Below are 15,836 nucleotides of genomic sequence, written 5' to 3'. Positions count from 1 at the left end.
AACATCTTTTCATATGTTTAAGGGCCTTCTTTTTTGTTTTTTTAGAGACAGGTCACCCTATGTGGCCTAAACTAGTCTCCAACTCCTGGCCTCAAGCAATCTTTCTGCCTTGGCATCCCAAAATACTGGGATTACAGGTGTGGGCCACTGTGCCTGGCCTAGGGTCATTATGAAACTGTCTTTTGCTATGAATTTTCTGTTTATATCTTTTTTTTTTTCTTTGATGGAATCTCGCTCTGTTGCCCAGGCTGGAGTGCAGTGGTTCAATCTTGGCTCACTGCAACCTCTGCCTCCTGGATTCAAGCGATTCTCCTGCTTCAGCCTCCCAAGTAGCTGGGACTACAGGCATGGACTACCACTCCTGGCTAATTTTTATATTTTTAGTAGAGACGGGGTTTCACCATGTTAGCCAGGCTCGTCTCGAACTCTTGACCTCTGGCAATCCACCCACACTGGCGTCCCAAAGTACTGGGATTACAAGTGTGAGCCACCATGCCTGACCTGTTTATACCTTCTACACAGTTTTCTATCAAGGTTTTGGTCTTTTTTCACATGGTTTTTAAGAGGCTTTTTTTTTTTTTTTTCAAATGTAAGGGATATTAGCTGTTTATCTACAATATATGTTATTTTCTGTTAGTTATTTTTTAAATTCTGTAGTGTTTTTGCCATAAAAGTTTTAAAAAAATTTTTATATAGTCAACTCTATCAAATTTAAAAAATTTGCGTCTGTGTTTTGAGTCATGGTTAGAAAACCTTTCCCTTAAGCCTGAGTTATATTGAAATTCACTTGTGTTTTCTTCTTGTTTTCTGTAGTTTCTTTTTTACATTTAGACTCCTGATCCATTTGGAGAGTATTATTGTGTATGATTAAGATATGGATCTAATTTTACCTTTTCCCAGAAGTCTAACCAATTGTACTAGCACTCTATTTTTATTTTTATTTTTATTTTTTGAGATGGAGTCTCTCTCTCTTGTCCAGGCTGGAGTGCAGTGGCGCAGTCTCAGCTCACAGCAACCTGTGCCTCCTGGGTTCAAGTGAGTCTTCTGCCTTAGCCTCCCACGTAGCTGGGATTACAGGCACCCGGCTGATTTTTTGTATTTTTAGTAGAGACGAGGTTTCACCGTGTTAGCCAGGATGGTCTCAATCTGTTGAACTCGTGATCTGCCCACCTCGGCCTCTGAATGTGCTGGGATTACAGGTGTGATGTACTAGCACTCTATTAAAAATTTACCTTTGTGGGCCAGGTGCAGTGGCTCATGCCTGTAATCCCAGCACTTTGGGAGATCACGAGGTCAGGAGTTTGAGACCAGCCTGGCCGATATGGTGAAACCCCTGTCTCTACTAAAAATACAAAAATTATCCGGGTGTGGTGGCACACGCCTGTAGTCACAGCTACTTGGGAGGCTGAGGCAGAAGAATCACTTGAACCAGGGAGGCGGCGGTTGGAGTGAGTTGAGATCCGTCACTGCACTGCAGCCTAGGTGACAAAGCGAGACTACGTCTCAAAAAAAGAAAAAAAAAATTACCTTTATGTCATGATTTGAGATGCCACCATCATCATATATTAAATTTTTATTTGAATCTGTTTCTAGACATGATATTCCACTGAAGTCTGCTAGTCTATTTATGTGCTGATATCTCACTGTTTTCATTATGGAGGTCTTTTAGTATGTTTTAATGTTTGGTAGGGTTACTCCTCTCTCAAAGCGGTTTTTTTTTGTTTGTTTGTTTTTTCTTTTTTTAGTGTTTTGCCCACTATTGTTACATACTTGTTTTTCTTTTCTTTTTCTTTTTTTAAGATGGAATTTCACTGTTATTGCCCAGGCTGGAGTGCAATGGCACAATCTTGGCTCACTGCAACCTCTGCTTTCCAGGTTTAAGTGATTTTCCTGCCTCAGCCTCCCGAGTAGCTAGGATTACAAGCCTGTGCCACCATGCCCAGCTCATTTTGTATTTTCACTAGATATGGGGTTTCTCCCTGTTGGTCAGGCTGCTCTTAAACTCCTGCCCTCAGGTGATCTGCCTGCCTTGGCCTCCCAAAATGCTGGGATTTCAGGCATGAGCCACCATGCCTGGCTACGTATTTGTTTGTCATACGATCTTTTTTACTAACTTGTCTATCTCCATAAGAAAAGTTTATTGGTATTTTTCGGGAGATTTAGTTGAATTTGTAAATTAACTTTGGGAGAACTACATCTTTATGATGTTGTATCATCTTATCCAAAACAGGGATGTCTTTTCATTTCTTTTTTCTTTTTTTTGAGATGGAGTCTTGCACTGTCGCCTGCGCTGGAGGCTGGAGTGCAGTGGCACGATCTTGGCTCACTGCAACCTCCGCCTCCCAGGTTCAAGCGATTCTTCAGCCTCAGCCTCAGGAGTAGCTGAGATTATAGGCACGTGCCACCATGCCTGGCTAATTTTTTGTATTTTTAGTAGAGACTGAATTTCACTATGTTGGCAAAGCTGGTCTGGAACTCTTGACCTGTGATCTGCCCGCCTCGGCCTCCCAAAGTGCTGGGATTACAGGCGTGAGCCACAGTGCCCAGCCCATTTATTTGTCTTTCAAGAATGTTTTAAAACTTTTCTCAAATAGGTTTTGCACTTTTATTAAGTTTGTTTCTAAGCGTTTAGTGTTTTTTGGTGCTAACATTAATGGTATTTTCTTTAGCATTCTAGTCTCTAACTGGTTTTTGTTTTTGCATATGAAGTCTACTGATTACTGTATATTAATCTTAAACCCTGTTACCTTAGTGAATTCTTTTATTATTAAATTTGGTTTTTATCATTAATTCTCTGTGGTTTTCTAGAATTTTATTACTGACATTATAAGGCTTTCTGGGGGAGCATGGCAGGTTGCCTAAGCTGGTCCAAAACTGGTTTGAGAGAGCAGGGAAAGGAGACTGACTTGGGGTTTTTATGATGGTTATAGGGTGGAGCCAGCGAGAGGATTTCTACATGTGGTTTGGCCCATGGCAAAAGGGGGGGCTTTATTTTTATCCATTAGTTTAATGTGAGGTAGAAAGGGGAAAGAGGGAGAGTTAAGGTCTAAAAGCTGGTAGCAGTCAAACAAAAAATGGAATCAGATTATTATAATTTCTGATATATTTGGATAGAGGTCTGCAGAGTCATTTCTTATTTTTGAAGAATGTCTTCTGTTTAGTAGTGTTTTCCCTTTGTTACTTTTTTATTTTGTACATTTGTGCTTTATCCCCCATATTAATTCATTTGCTAATGGCTTATTTTGTTAACTTTTTTCTTAAAAACCCAGGCTTTGAATTTATTAACTTAGGTCTGCTGTTTTCTACTCCCCATATCATTACTTTCTGTTCTTATCTTTTTTGTGTCATTCTTTTTGTTTATTTTCTAGCCTATGGAGATGAGAATTTATTATCCTTTTTTCATTTTTACTGCTAAAGTGTTTAGAACTATGGAGTTTTCTGACTGCTTTAAATGTATCCCATATATTTTTAATGAGTAGAGCTTTTAATGTTATTATTATTTTTAGATTCTTTCACTTTATTTCCCCTTTCACCCAAGAGTTGTTTAAAAGACACTTAAGAAATTTGCAGGTAGGAGGACGTTTTGTCATTTTTCTTGTTAATAATTTCTAGTTCTATTGCATTGAGTGTTGTTTGTATTATTTCTACTTTATGGAATTTACTAATGTTTCATTGTAACCAAATATATGATCAGTATTTGTGAATGTTCCATGTACTCTTGAGAAGTTGTATTGCCTATTATGAGGGTACAATGTTTGATATGTGTATATATCCATAAAATTTACTTTATCAAGTTTATTGAGTCTTTTCTATGTGATTTGGCCTCCTTGATGTACTAAGGTGTCTTATAATCTCTTATTGCTAATGTATTTCTACCTGTGTTTCCTTAAATTGCCTTGTAGTTTTGCCTTATACAAGTGATTACTGTTTCATTTGGGATATTTCTTAACTGCCGTATCTTCATTTTGATTTGTGGCTCTCAGCATTAAGAAATATCCTTCTCGTAGGCTGAGACAGGAGGATCCCTGGAAGCCAGAAGTTTGCGACCATCCTAGGCAACATAGTGAGATTATGCCTCTACAAAAAATTAAAAAATATTTTACCTAGGCATGGCAGCATGCCTCTGTAGTTCTGCTGAGGCTGGGACTGCAGGATTGCCTGAGCCCAGGAGTTCTAGGCTGCAGTGAGCCATGATCATGCCACTGCCCATTGCACTTTAGCCTGGGCAACAGAGTGAGACCCGAGACCCTATCTCTCTCTCTCTAAAGAAAGGTATCCTTCTATGTACATTTAGTGCGTAACCTTAAATCCTACAATTTTGATCATGATTACTACTTGTTTTCTTATTGTTTTCATTTGCCTATAATACCTTTGGCCATTTCTTGATATTTAGTCTTTCAGAATCACCTTGTTTTAGTTATGTGTCTAGTATACAGCATAATACATTCAGTCCTGTTTTAGGAGCAAAATTGCAAATCTTTTTGTTTTAATAGTTGAGGCTCATTCACATTTATTAATGTGATTAATATGTTTGATTTCAGTTGTTGTATTATTTTATACAGGTTGAGTATCCCTTGTCCAAAATGCTTGAGACTAGAAGTTTTTCAGATTTCAGATTTATTGGATTTTGGAATATTTACATATATATAATGAGATATCTTGGAGATAGCACCCAAATGTAAGCATGAAGTTTATTTGTTTCATATACATCTTATTCATATAGCATGAAAGTAGTTTTATACAATATTTAAAATAATTTTATTCATGAAACAGTTTGCGTTAAATACTTAGGTGTGGAATTTTCCACTTATGACATCATGGCTGTGCTTAAAAAGCTTCAAAGTTTGGAATGATTTGGATTTTGAAATTTTGAATTAGGGATGCTCGACCTGTAATTGTATGCTATGGTACATTTTATGTTTTTCCTATCTACCAGATATTTTTCTTTTCTCCTTTATTTTTAAAATTTCTATGGTATTTAGGAAGATTTATATTTTTGTTTTATTGGTTACCTTTGTACTTACATTTTTAAAACACCCTTAGAAAACAGGGGACTATTTTCTTATTTAACTTCTACTATCTGCTTTGTCAGTTTTTAATTTTTTTCCAGTGGTGGTTGTTGAAAAGCACCAATTTTATGTCATTCTATTTCAAATCCAGACAAATAACCTCAGTTGCTTCAACAAACTTCTCTATAAAATAGAAGAAGCTGGACAGAGAGCACCAAGATTTATCAATAGCATCATTAAAATTACCCAGTGCACTAACATTGCTTCCTATCCTGACACAAACACACCTACCATCTCTCATTGCTTATGATGTATTCTTATTCACCTGCTACAGAGTGGAAATGATACTGAACCCAGGAACTAAGATACAATCATAACGACCATTTATTAAACACATACTTCATGCCAGTGCTGGACTGGACACTGTTCCAAATGACCTTATTAATCTTCCCAACAAATCTATGGGATACATATTTCTATCCAGTTTAAAGGTTAATCCAGTTTAATGAATTTCATCATGTGTAGAGGAGAGTTTTAAGCCCAGGTCTACCTGACTGCACAGGACCTGTTCTTTCTATGCTTTTGTTTCTTTAATAATATCCTTGTATATGTCTGTACTATAATTTAAAAAAAATCATTGCTTTGTCAGTTTTTTTTTTGTATCTTTTAACTTTTACCTCTTGCCTATTTAGTAATCAATGAGCTTATTCTACTTTCCTCTTTTTCTTTCCCACACCTCCTGTTTTTTAATAGGTGGACTTTTTCTTTCTGGTAGTGGTTTTAGATTAATCTTAGTTTTGGTGGCTCCCTTCTTTTCTCTTTATTTTACTCAATTTTCCCTCCCTCCCCCTCTCTCTCCTTCCCTCCCTCCCTCCATTTCATTCTTTCTTTTTTTTTTTTTTTTTTCAAAGACAGGGTCTCATGTTGCCCAGGCTAGAGTGCAGTGGCTACTCGCAGACAGGATCTTGCCATTGATCAGTGCGGCAGTTTTGACCTGCTCCATTTCCCTCCTAGGTTGGTTTACTCCTCCTTAGGCAACCTGGTAATCCCGTGGCCCCCACAGGTCACCATATTGAAGCCCAACTTAGTGTAGACACCTGGACGGCGTAGCGCACTGCAGCCCAGAACTTCTAGGCTCAAGCGATCCTTCTGCCTTCACCTCCAGAGTAGCTGGAACTACAGGCACACCCAGGGTGCCTGGCTTTTTTGCTCAATTTTTGTTTCCAGTAGTTCAATGTGGTCTTCTTTTCTCTCTTCTTTTTTCCCCCTATTATAGGTAACTTGAAGTTTGGCATTTTTGTCTTCTAGTTATACTGAAGACAGAGTTTTTGTATACTTTTGTTTGTTCTTGTTTTGTTTTTTGAGGATATATAGAGAAACTCAGATTTAGGCAGCCACATCTACCAGGTAGTCCAGTAAATGTATTTTGAGTCATATGTTAGAGATTCTGTTATTGTCTTCCTGCTGAGATCTTTTGTTCTCTTCCACAGCCTCTGCTGAAAGAGTAAGCACAAGTGATCATATTTGTAACTAAAACAAGTGACCTTATTTGTACTAAACGACCTCACCCTTTGGCCACAGATATCTAGACCTGTATGAATACAGGACCTAAACTCTGCCAAGCTGATTATATCTTTCGAGAATTTGAACGAAAGGACACAGCAATGTAATCAGTTAGTATAGGACACTGGAGCTGTTAAGTCTTGTAGAGTCAAGGCCACAGTGTCATGAAAACTGAAGGTATGGAGGAGCAGAAACTAAGAGGTTCACAGAGGCAGGTGGAATGCAAAGAGTACCGAGCAGAGAGAAATTATAATGGTGTCTTTGGAGCAATAAGAGAATGAGGCAGGAAGAGAGCCAAAGAAACTGGTATAAACAGTTTCTGATGACTATTCAATTCCCAAGAGATGAGCTTGAATAACTTCCAACAATATTCCACATATTTTTATATTATTATATTAAATTTTCTTGAGTTTTTTTGGGTGCGGGTGTCTGTTTCTTAATTAATTAATATCCTGAATATTTAGGCTTTAATAAATGTTTATCATCCCGGTGTTAGTACCCAGATACAATATGATGTGGGACTACAAATAATAAGGGCTATTCACAGAATTGACTTGAGATAATTTGAGAGTATCAAGTTATTAAATATATTACAAGAATTTTGGGTCTGGAAGGGACCTATGAGGAATATCTAGTTCAAATTCTCATATTTTAGAGAAGAGAGGCCAGGAGAAAATGATTTGCCAAACTTCGACATTGAATTAGAGATCTCATTAGAATTACAACTGTGGTTTCCTGATGTCCAGTCTAGATTTTATTTGACTACATGTTCTGAGTTAGACAGTATAACCCCCCAAATTCATATCTACTTGAAACTGCAGAATGTGACCTTATTTGGACTAGCATCTTCACAAATGTAATCAATTAAGATGAGGTCATACTCAATTAGAGTGGATGGACTTTAATCCAATATGACTGGTGTCCTTACAAGAAGGAAAAACAGAGAGAATGCCATGTGGTGACACAGGAGAGATAAGAGTGATGAAGCTGAAAGCCAAGGAATACCAAGGATTGACGGCTGCTACCAGAAGATAGAAAGAGGCAGGGAAGAAAGGATTCTCCTCTACAGCTTTCAGAGGTACTACTGACCTCTGACTTTAGACTTCTGGCTGCAGAATTGTGATTATAAATCTCTGTTGTGTTAAGCCATCCAGTTTATAGTTCTTTGTTATGACAGCCTTAGGAAACTAAATAAACTACTGCATGGTGCACCTTTTAATATAAGAGATTCTGCCCTGAATGTCACCAAAAAAGTATACAGAAACTAGATTCTTCAAAAGGGAAGGAAGTAGTTTTTTCTGTTGGGTATATCAATCTTAACTTTTAAATTCTTCAGTGTACTTAGCTATACTTTTGTGCCATTTAGAGATTACAATATTGTTCATTTGGGATTTTCAAGGAAGTATGTCACTAGGAAATTTTGCTTTTATTCTTTTAAGGAATAATGAATGGTGGCAGGCCTATGGAGTGTGTGTGTGTCTGTGTGTGTATGTTATGGATTTTCTGTTATATGATAATCTGAAATATTGTACTTTTATTTTCAGATTACTGAAGCTAAAGGAGATGTTTAACTCCAAGTTTGGATCTATTCCCAAGTTTTATGTTCGAGCACCAGGAAGAGTCAACATAATAGGTATTTCAAAAGTTCCTTCTCTTAAGTTTTTTCTTCATCCTTTGGTAAGATCTAAATTTTTAAAAACATATTTTTCTTAATTTTTCCCAAAATAGAATATTTCACATATATCTACTAATAGTAAGATGTGTCTTTGCATAAGGAACACACTTTACTTTTATCTTTCCCTATCCATGTTATTAGTATTGTTCATTCATTTTTTAAATGTATAAATTTGTTGAAACCACGTTGTTAATATTGTTTTCATAAAAAATGAAAATATTTTTCTAGGCCACAGGTTAAAATTTTAGACTGTGGTAAGTAGTTTTGATGGTTTTATATTTACTCACTGGGTTAGAGAGGCACAGGGAAACCTTATAATTCCTTGCTACTAAAAGTGTGGTCCAGATTTTGCAGGTCTTCTAGATGAATTTATCTTTTCCTTTGTTTATCCTGTGAAGTACTTTGAATTTTACTACCTTTTAGTGGTAAATAACACAGCCTGTCAACATTTTGTTTACTATCATTTTATCAATGTCCATGTATATAATAATTGACATAGTTGTACTTAGACTACATACCATTTTTATCTTTTTTTCATTTAATATATCATAAATATTTCTATGTATCTATTTCCATTTTCTGCTGGCATAACAGAATTCCACAGATAGGGTAATTTATCAACAATGGAAGTTTATTTGACTCATGATTCTGGAGGCAGAGAAGTTCAAGATCATGGTACTGGCATCTGGTGAGGGCCTTCTTATTGCGTTATTCTCTTCTCTTTTTATTTTTTCTGAGACGGAGTTTTGCTCTTATTGCCCAGGCTGGTGTGCAATGGTGCAATCTCAGCTCACTGCAATGTCCGCCTCCCGGGTTCAAGTGATTCTCCTGCCTCAGCCTCCCGAGTAGCTAGGATTACAGGCATGTGCCACCATGCCTGGCTAATTTTTTGTATTTTTAGTAGAGATGGGGTTTCTCCATGTTGGTCAGGCTGGTCTCGAATTCCCGACCTCAAGTGATCTGCCCGCCTCGGCCTCACAAAGTGCTGGGATTACAGGCATGAGCTACCATGCCTGGCCTTCTTATTGAGTTATTGTATGGTGGAAGGGTAGGAGGGCATGAGATCATGCAAGATATAGAAAGGCAGAGCGAGACTCCGTCTCAAAAAAAAAAAAAAAGATATAGAAAGGATGTGCACTGAACCCACTCCTGAGGTCACTAACCTGTTCCAGAGTTAGTGGCATTATCTAAGGGGCGATACTAAGGGGAGAGCGCTCATGATCTACTCACCTCTTAAAGGTCCCACCTCTTAATATTGTCACAGTGGCAATTAAATTTCAGTGTGAGTTTTGGAGGAGACATTCAAACCACAGCACTGTGGTTCTGTGTAGTGCTCGTAGTTATTTTAATGACTTCATGATAGCTTACTAAATTAATGTAATTTATTTAACAACTTTCTCTCATTGTAGCTAAAGCTATTTCCAGGTTTTGTTTTTGTGTTTACTATTATAGCAGGTAATTTCATAAAAGGATACCTTAGGTTCATTTTATCATTTTATTATTTCCAATGAGTATTACTTTTTTAGTTTATGTGTTTTCAAGGATGGAAACTAGATATAGTAGAAGAGAGGATGTACTCCCTTTCATAAGATTTAGTAAGTTGCTCATTTCCACAAAAGGTACTGAGCTTAACAACTACAGACTTGTGAAGGTCCCTGACTTAATGATGGCTCAATTTATGATTTTTTTGACTTTTTTTTTTTTTTTTTTGAGATAGAGTTTTGCTCTGTCACCCAGGCTGCAGTACAGTGGCTCCATCTTGGCTCACTGCAACCTCTGCCTCCCGGGTTCAAGTGGTTCTCCTGCCTCAGCCTCCCAAGTAGCTGGAATATAGGTGTGCACCACCACACCTTATTAATTTTTGTATTTTTAGCAGAGACGGGAGCTTATCATGTTGGCCATACTGGTCTTGAACTCCTGACCTCAAGCGATCCACCTGTCTTGGCCTCCCAAAGTGCTGAGATTACAGGCGTGAGCCTCCACACCTGGCCTCTTGTGTCTGCTAACTGACCTCTCCCTACCTGCCCTTCCTGTCCTCCCTATATGTTATCCTTCCCAGCTTCTAGTAACCACTATTTTACCTTCTATTTTTATGAGATCAACTCTTTTAGCTTCCATATATGAGTGAGAACATGAGGTATGTGTCTTTCTGTGCCTGACTTATTTCACTTAACATAACGTTCTCTAAGCTCATCCGTGTTGCTGTGAATAACAGGATTTCACTCTTTTAGGTGGCTGAATAGTATTCCATTGCATACATTCACCACATTTTAAAAATCGATTCATCTGTTAATGGACATTTATGTTGATTCCGTATCTTGACTATTGTGAATAGTGGTGCAGTAAACAAGAGAGCCACATATCTCTTTGACATACTGATGTCCTTTTCTTTGGATATATACCTAGTAATAGTATTGCTGGATCATATGGTGGTTCTATTTTTAGTTTCTTGAGGAGCCTTCATACTGTTTTCCATATGGCTATACTATACTATACTTTCCCACCAATAGTGTAGAAGAGTTCTCATTTCTCTGCATTCTCTCTAGCACTTATTATTTTTTGTCTTTTTGATAATAGTCATCCTAACTGAAGTGAGATAATATCTCCTGGTGGTTTTGATTTGCATTTTCCTGGTTATTAGTGATGCTGAGCATTTTTCTATGATTGTAAGTCATTTTTATGTCTTTTTTTGAGAAATGTCTATTTAGATCATTTGCCAATTTTTATTTTATTTTATTTATTTGTTTAATTAATTTATTTATTTTGAGACAGAGTCTCTGTTGCCCAGGCTGGAGTGCAGTGGCACGATCTGGGCTCACTGCAGTCTCCACCTCCTGGGTTCGAGGAATTCTCCTGCCTCAGCCTCCTGAGTAGCTGGGACTACAGGCACGTGCCACCATGCCCAGCTAATTTTTGTAGTGTTAGTAGAGACGGGGTTTCACTGTGTTGGCCAGGATGAACTCCTGACCTCAGATGATCTGCCCATTTTGGCCTCCCAAAGTGCTGGGATTACAGGCGTGAGCTACCACACCCAGACCATTTGCCAATTTTTAAATTGGGATATTTGTTTTACTGCTGTTAAGTTTTTTATATATTCTGGAGATTAATTCCTTGTTGGACAAATATTTTATCCCTTTCAACAGGTTGTCTCTTCACTCTATTGGCAGGTTTCCTTTCCTATGCAGAACCTTTTTAGTTTGATATAATTTCATTTGTCTATTTTTGTTTCTTTGTCTGGCTTTTATAGTCTTATTCATAAAATCTTTGCCTAGACCAATGTCTTAAAGTGTTTCCTTTATGTTTTCTTCTAGTAGTTTCATAGTTTCAGTTATGATGTTTTAAGTCTTTAATCCATTTAAAATTGATTTCTGTAAATGGTGAGATATTGGGGCCTATTTTTATTCTTTTGCATATGTATATCTAGTTTTTCCATCACCATTTATTAAACAGATTGTCCTTTTCCCAATGAATAAAGGTAATTTTGTTGAAAATCAGTTGGCCTTGGCCAGGCATGGTGGCTCGTGCTTGTAATCCCAGCACTTTAGGAAGCCAAGGCGGGTGGGTCACTTGAGGTTAGAAGTTTGAGAGCAGCCTGGCCAACATGATGAAACCTCGTCTCTACTAAAACTATAAAAATTAGCTGGGTGTGGTGGCACACACCTGTAATCCCAGCTACGCAGGGGCCTGAGGCATGAGAATCTCTTAAACCTGGGAGGCGGAGGCTGCAGTGAGCCGAGATCAAACTGCTGCACTCCAGCAGGATCCTGTCTCAAAAATAAATAAATAAAATAAAATAAAATAAAATAAAATAAAATAAAAAAGTTGGCTGTAAATACGTGGATTTAGCTCTGGGTTCTCCATTCTGTTCTATTGGTCTGTATGTCTGTTTTTACGCCAAAACCATAGTATTACTGTAGCTTTGTAGTGTATTTGAAGTCAGATAGTGTAATGCCTCCAGCTTTTTCTTCTTCTTGTTCTTTTTTTCTCAGTATTGCTTTGGTTATTTGGGGTCTTTTGTGGTTCCCTACAAATTTTAGAATTTCTTTTCTATTTCTGTGAAGAATGTCATTGGTATCGTACTAGGAATTGCATTGAATCTGTAGTAGTACGGTCGTTTTAACAACATTAATTCTTCCAGTCCAAGAATGTGGGATGTCTTTCCATTTTTTTTGTATCCTCTTCAGTTTCTTTCATCCGTGTTTTATTGTTTTCATTGTATAGGTCTTTTATTGCCTTGGTTAAATTTATTCCTAGATATTCATTTTTTTATAGCTATTTCAAATGGGATTGCTTGCTTCATTTCTTTTTCAGGTAGTCTGTTATTGGTGTTTAGAAACACTAGTGATTTAAAAAAATTTTTTCAAAGTACTTTTATTTATTATTATTTAAATTTTATTTTTCCCTTAGTTATTGGGGTACAGGTGGCATTTGGTTACATGAGTAAGTTCTTTCGTAGTGATTTGTGAGATTTTGGTGTACCCATCACCCAAGCAGCATACACTGCACCACATTTGTAGTCTTCTATCTTGTGCCCCCCTCCCACTCTTCCCTGCAAGTCCCCAATGTTCATTTCCTAATTCTTATGTCTTTGCGTCCTCATAGTTTAGCCCCCACATATCAGTGAGAACATGCGATATTTGGTTTTCCATTTCTGAGTTATTTAACTTAGAATAATAGTCTCCAATCTCATCCAGGTCACTGCAAATACTGTTAACTGATTCCTTTTTACGGCTGTATAGTATTCCATTGTATATATGCCAGTTTCTTTTTTTTTAATTAATTAATTTTTTAAATTGTAATTTAAGATCTCTGGTACATGTGCACAACGTGCAGGTTTGTTACATATGTATACATGTGCCATGTTGGTGTGCTGCACCCATTAACTCGTCATTTACATTCGGTATATCTCCTAATGCTATCCCTCCCTGCTTCCCCAACCCCATGACAAGCCCTGGTGTATGATGTTCCCCTTCCTGTGTACACATGTTCTCATTGTTCAGTTCCCACCTATGAGTGAGAACATGCGGTGTTTGGTTTTCTGTTCTTGCGATAGTTTGCTGAGAATGATGGTTTCCAGCTGCATCCATGTCCCTACAAAGGATACGAACTCATCCTTTTTTATGTCTGCACAGTATTCCATGGTGTATATGTGCCACATTTTCTTAATCCAGTCTGTCATTGATGGACATTTGGATTGGTTCTAAGTCTTTGCTATTGTGAATAGTGCCGCAATAAACATACATGTGCATGTGTCTTTATAGCAGCATGTTTTATAATCCTTTGGGTATATACCCAGTAATGGGATGGCTGGGTCAAATGGTATTTCTAGTTCAAAATCCTTGAGGAATCGCCACACTGTCTTCCATGATGGTTGAACTAGTTTATGGTCCCACTAACAGTGTGAAAGTGTTCCTATTTCTCCACATCCTATCCAGCATCTGTTGTTTCTTGACTTTTTAACGATCACCATTCTAACTGGTGTGAGATGGTATCTGATTGTGGTTTTGATTTGCATTTCTCTAATGACCAGTGATGATGAGCTATCCAGATTTCCCAGCACCATTTATAAAATAGGGAATCCTTTCCCCATTTCTTGTTTTTGTCATGTTTGTCAAAGATCAGATGGTTGTAGCTGTGTGGTATTATTTCTGAGAGCTCTGTTCTGTTCCATTGGTCTATATCTCTGTTTTGGTACCAGTACCATGCTGTTTTGGTTACTGTAGCCTTGTGGTATAGTTTGAAGTCAGGTAGCGTGATGCCTCCAGCTTTGTTCTTTTGGCTTAGGATTGTCTTGGCAATGCGGGCTCTTTTTTGCTTCCATATGAACTTTATTTTTATTTTTATTTTTTTTTGAGGCGGAGTCTCGCTCTGTCGCCCAGACTGGAGTGCAGTGGCCAGATCTCAGCTCACTGCAAGCTCCGCCTCCTGGGTTTACGCCATTCTCCTGCCTCAGCCTCCTGAGTAGCTGGGACTACAGGTGCCCGCCATCTCGCCCGGCTAGTTTTTGTATTTTTTTTTTAGTAGAGATGGGGTTTCACCGTGTCAGCCAGGATGGTCTCGATCTCCTGACCTCGTGATCCGCCCGTCTCGGCCTCCCAAAGTGCTGGGATTACAGGCTTGAGCCACCGCACCCGGCCGGTTCCATATGAACTTTAAAGTAGTTTTTTCGAATTCTGTGAAGAAAGTCATTGGTAGCTTAATGGGGATGCCATTGAATCCATAGATTACCTTGGGCAGTATGGCCATTTTCATGATATTGATTCTTCTCATCCATGAGCATGAAATGTTCTTCCATTTGTTTGTGTCCTCTTTTATTTCATTGAGCAGAAGTTTGTAGTTCTCCTTGAAGAAGTCCTTCACATCCCTTGTAAGTTGGATTCCTAGGTATTTTATTCTCTTTGAAGCAATTGTGAATGGGAGTTCACTCATAATTTGGCTCTCTGTTGGTCTGTTATTGGTGTATAGGAGTGCTTGTGATTTTTGCACATTGATATTGTATCCTGAGACTTTGCTGAAGTTGCTTATCAGCTTAAGGAGATTTTGGGCTGAGACGATGGGGTTTTCTACATATACAATCATGTCATCTGCAAACAGGGACAATTTGACTTCCTCTTTTCCTAATTGAATACGCTTGATTTCTTTCTCTTGCCTGATTGCCCTAGCCAGAGCTTCCAACACTATGTTGAATAGGAGTGGTGAGAGAAGGCATCCTTGTCTTGTGCCAGTTTTCAAAGGGAATGCTTCCAGTTTTTGCCCATTCAGTATGATATTGGCTGTGGATTTATCATAAATAGCTGTTATTATTTTGAGATACGTTCTATCAATACTGAATTTATTGAGCGTTTTTAGCATGAAGGGCTGTTGAATTTTGTCAAAGGCCTTTTCTTCATCTATTGAGATATTCATGTGGATTTTGTCTTTGGTTCTGTTTATATGCTGGATTACATTTATTGATTTGCATATATTGAACCCGCCTTGCATCCCAGAGATGAAGCCCACTTGATCATGGTGGATAAGCTTTTTGATGTGCTGCTGGATTCGGTTTGCCAGTATTTTATTCAGGATTTTTGCATCGATGTTCATCAGGGATATTGGTCTAAAATTCTCTTTCTTTGTTGTGTCTCTGCCAGGCTTTGGTATCAGGATGATGTTGGCCTCATAAAATGAGTTAGGGAGGATGCCCTCTTTTTCTATTGATTGGAATAGTTTCAGAAGGAATGGTACCAGCTCCTCCTTGTACCTCTGGTAGAATTCTACTGTGAATCCATCTGGTCCTGGACGTTTTTTAGTTGGTAGGCTATTAATTATCGCCTCAATTTCAGATCCTGTTATTGGTCTCTTCAGGGATTCAACTTCTTCCTGCTTTAGTCTTGGGAGAGTGTATGTGTCCAGGAATTTATCCATTTCTTCTAGGTTTTCTAGTTTATTTGCATAGAGGTGTTTATAGAATTCTCTGATGGTAGTTTGTATTTCTGTGAGGTCAGTGGTGATATCCCCTTTATCATTTTTTATTGCGTCTATTTGATTCTTCTCTCTTTTCTTCTTTTTAGTCTTGCTGGCAGTCTATCAATTTTGTTGATCTTTTTGAA

General features: G+C 37.9%; 1 protein-coding gene across 13 annotated transcripts in view; it reads left to right on the top strand.

Annotated features, from left to right (window-relative positions):
• The window catches only part of GALK2 (galactokinase 2), a 224,774-nt gene that overhangs the window by 38,619 nt on the left and 170,319 nt on the right, over positions 1-15,836 (top strand). For 12 of the 13 annotated variants that reach the window (XR_004432003.1, XM_033190171.1, XM_033190164.1 and 9 more), the window contains exon 2: positions 8,117-8,205. Coding sequence is in view for 12 of the 13 variants with exons in the window: in XM_033190171.1 (XP_033046062.1) it covers positions 8,117-8,205 (89 nt within the window). In the remaining variant the exon portion in view is untranslated. Of the gene's footprint in view, positions 1-7,630; positions 7,651-8,116; positions 8,206-15,836 lie in introns of those variants that run through there. The other variant, XM_033190167.1, reaches the window with a different exon arrangement.

This window comes from Trachypithecus francoisi, unplaced genomic scaffold (genome assembly GCF_009764315.1).
Source record: "Trachypithecus francoisi isolate TF-2019V2 unplaced genomic scaffold, Tfra_2.0 Lachesis_group3, whole genome shotgun sequence".
Lineage (NCBI taxonomy): Eukaryota > Metazoa > Chordata > Mammalia > Primates > Cercopithecidae > Trachypithecus > Trachypithecus francoisi.
This window is presented reverse-complemented; position numbering and strand designations above follow the sequence as displayed.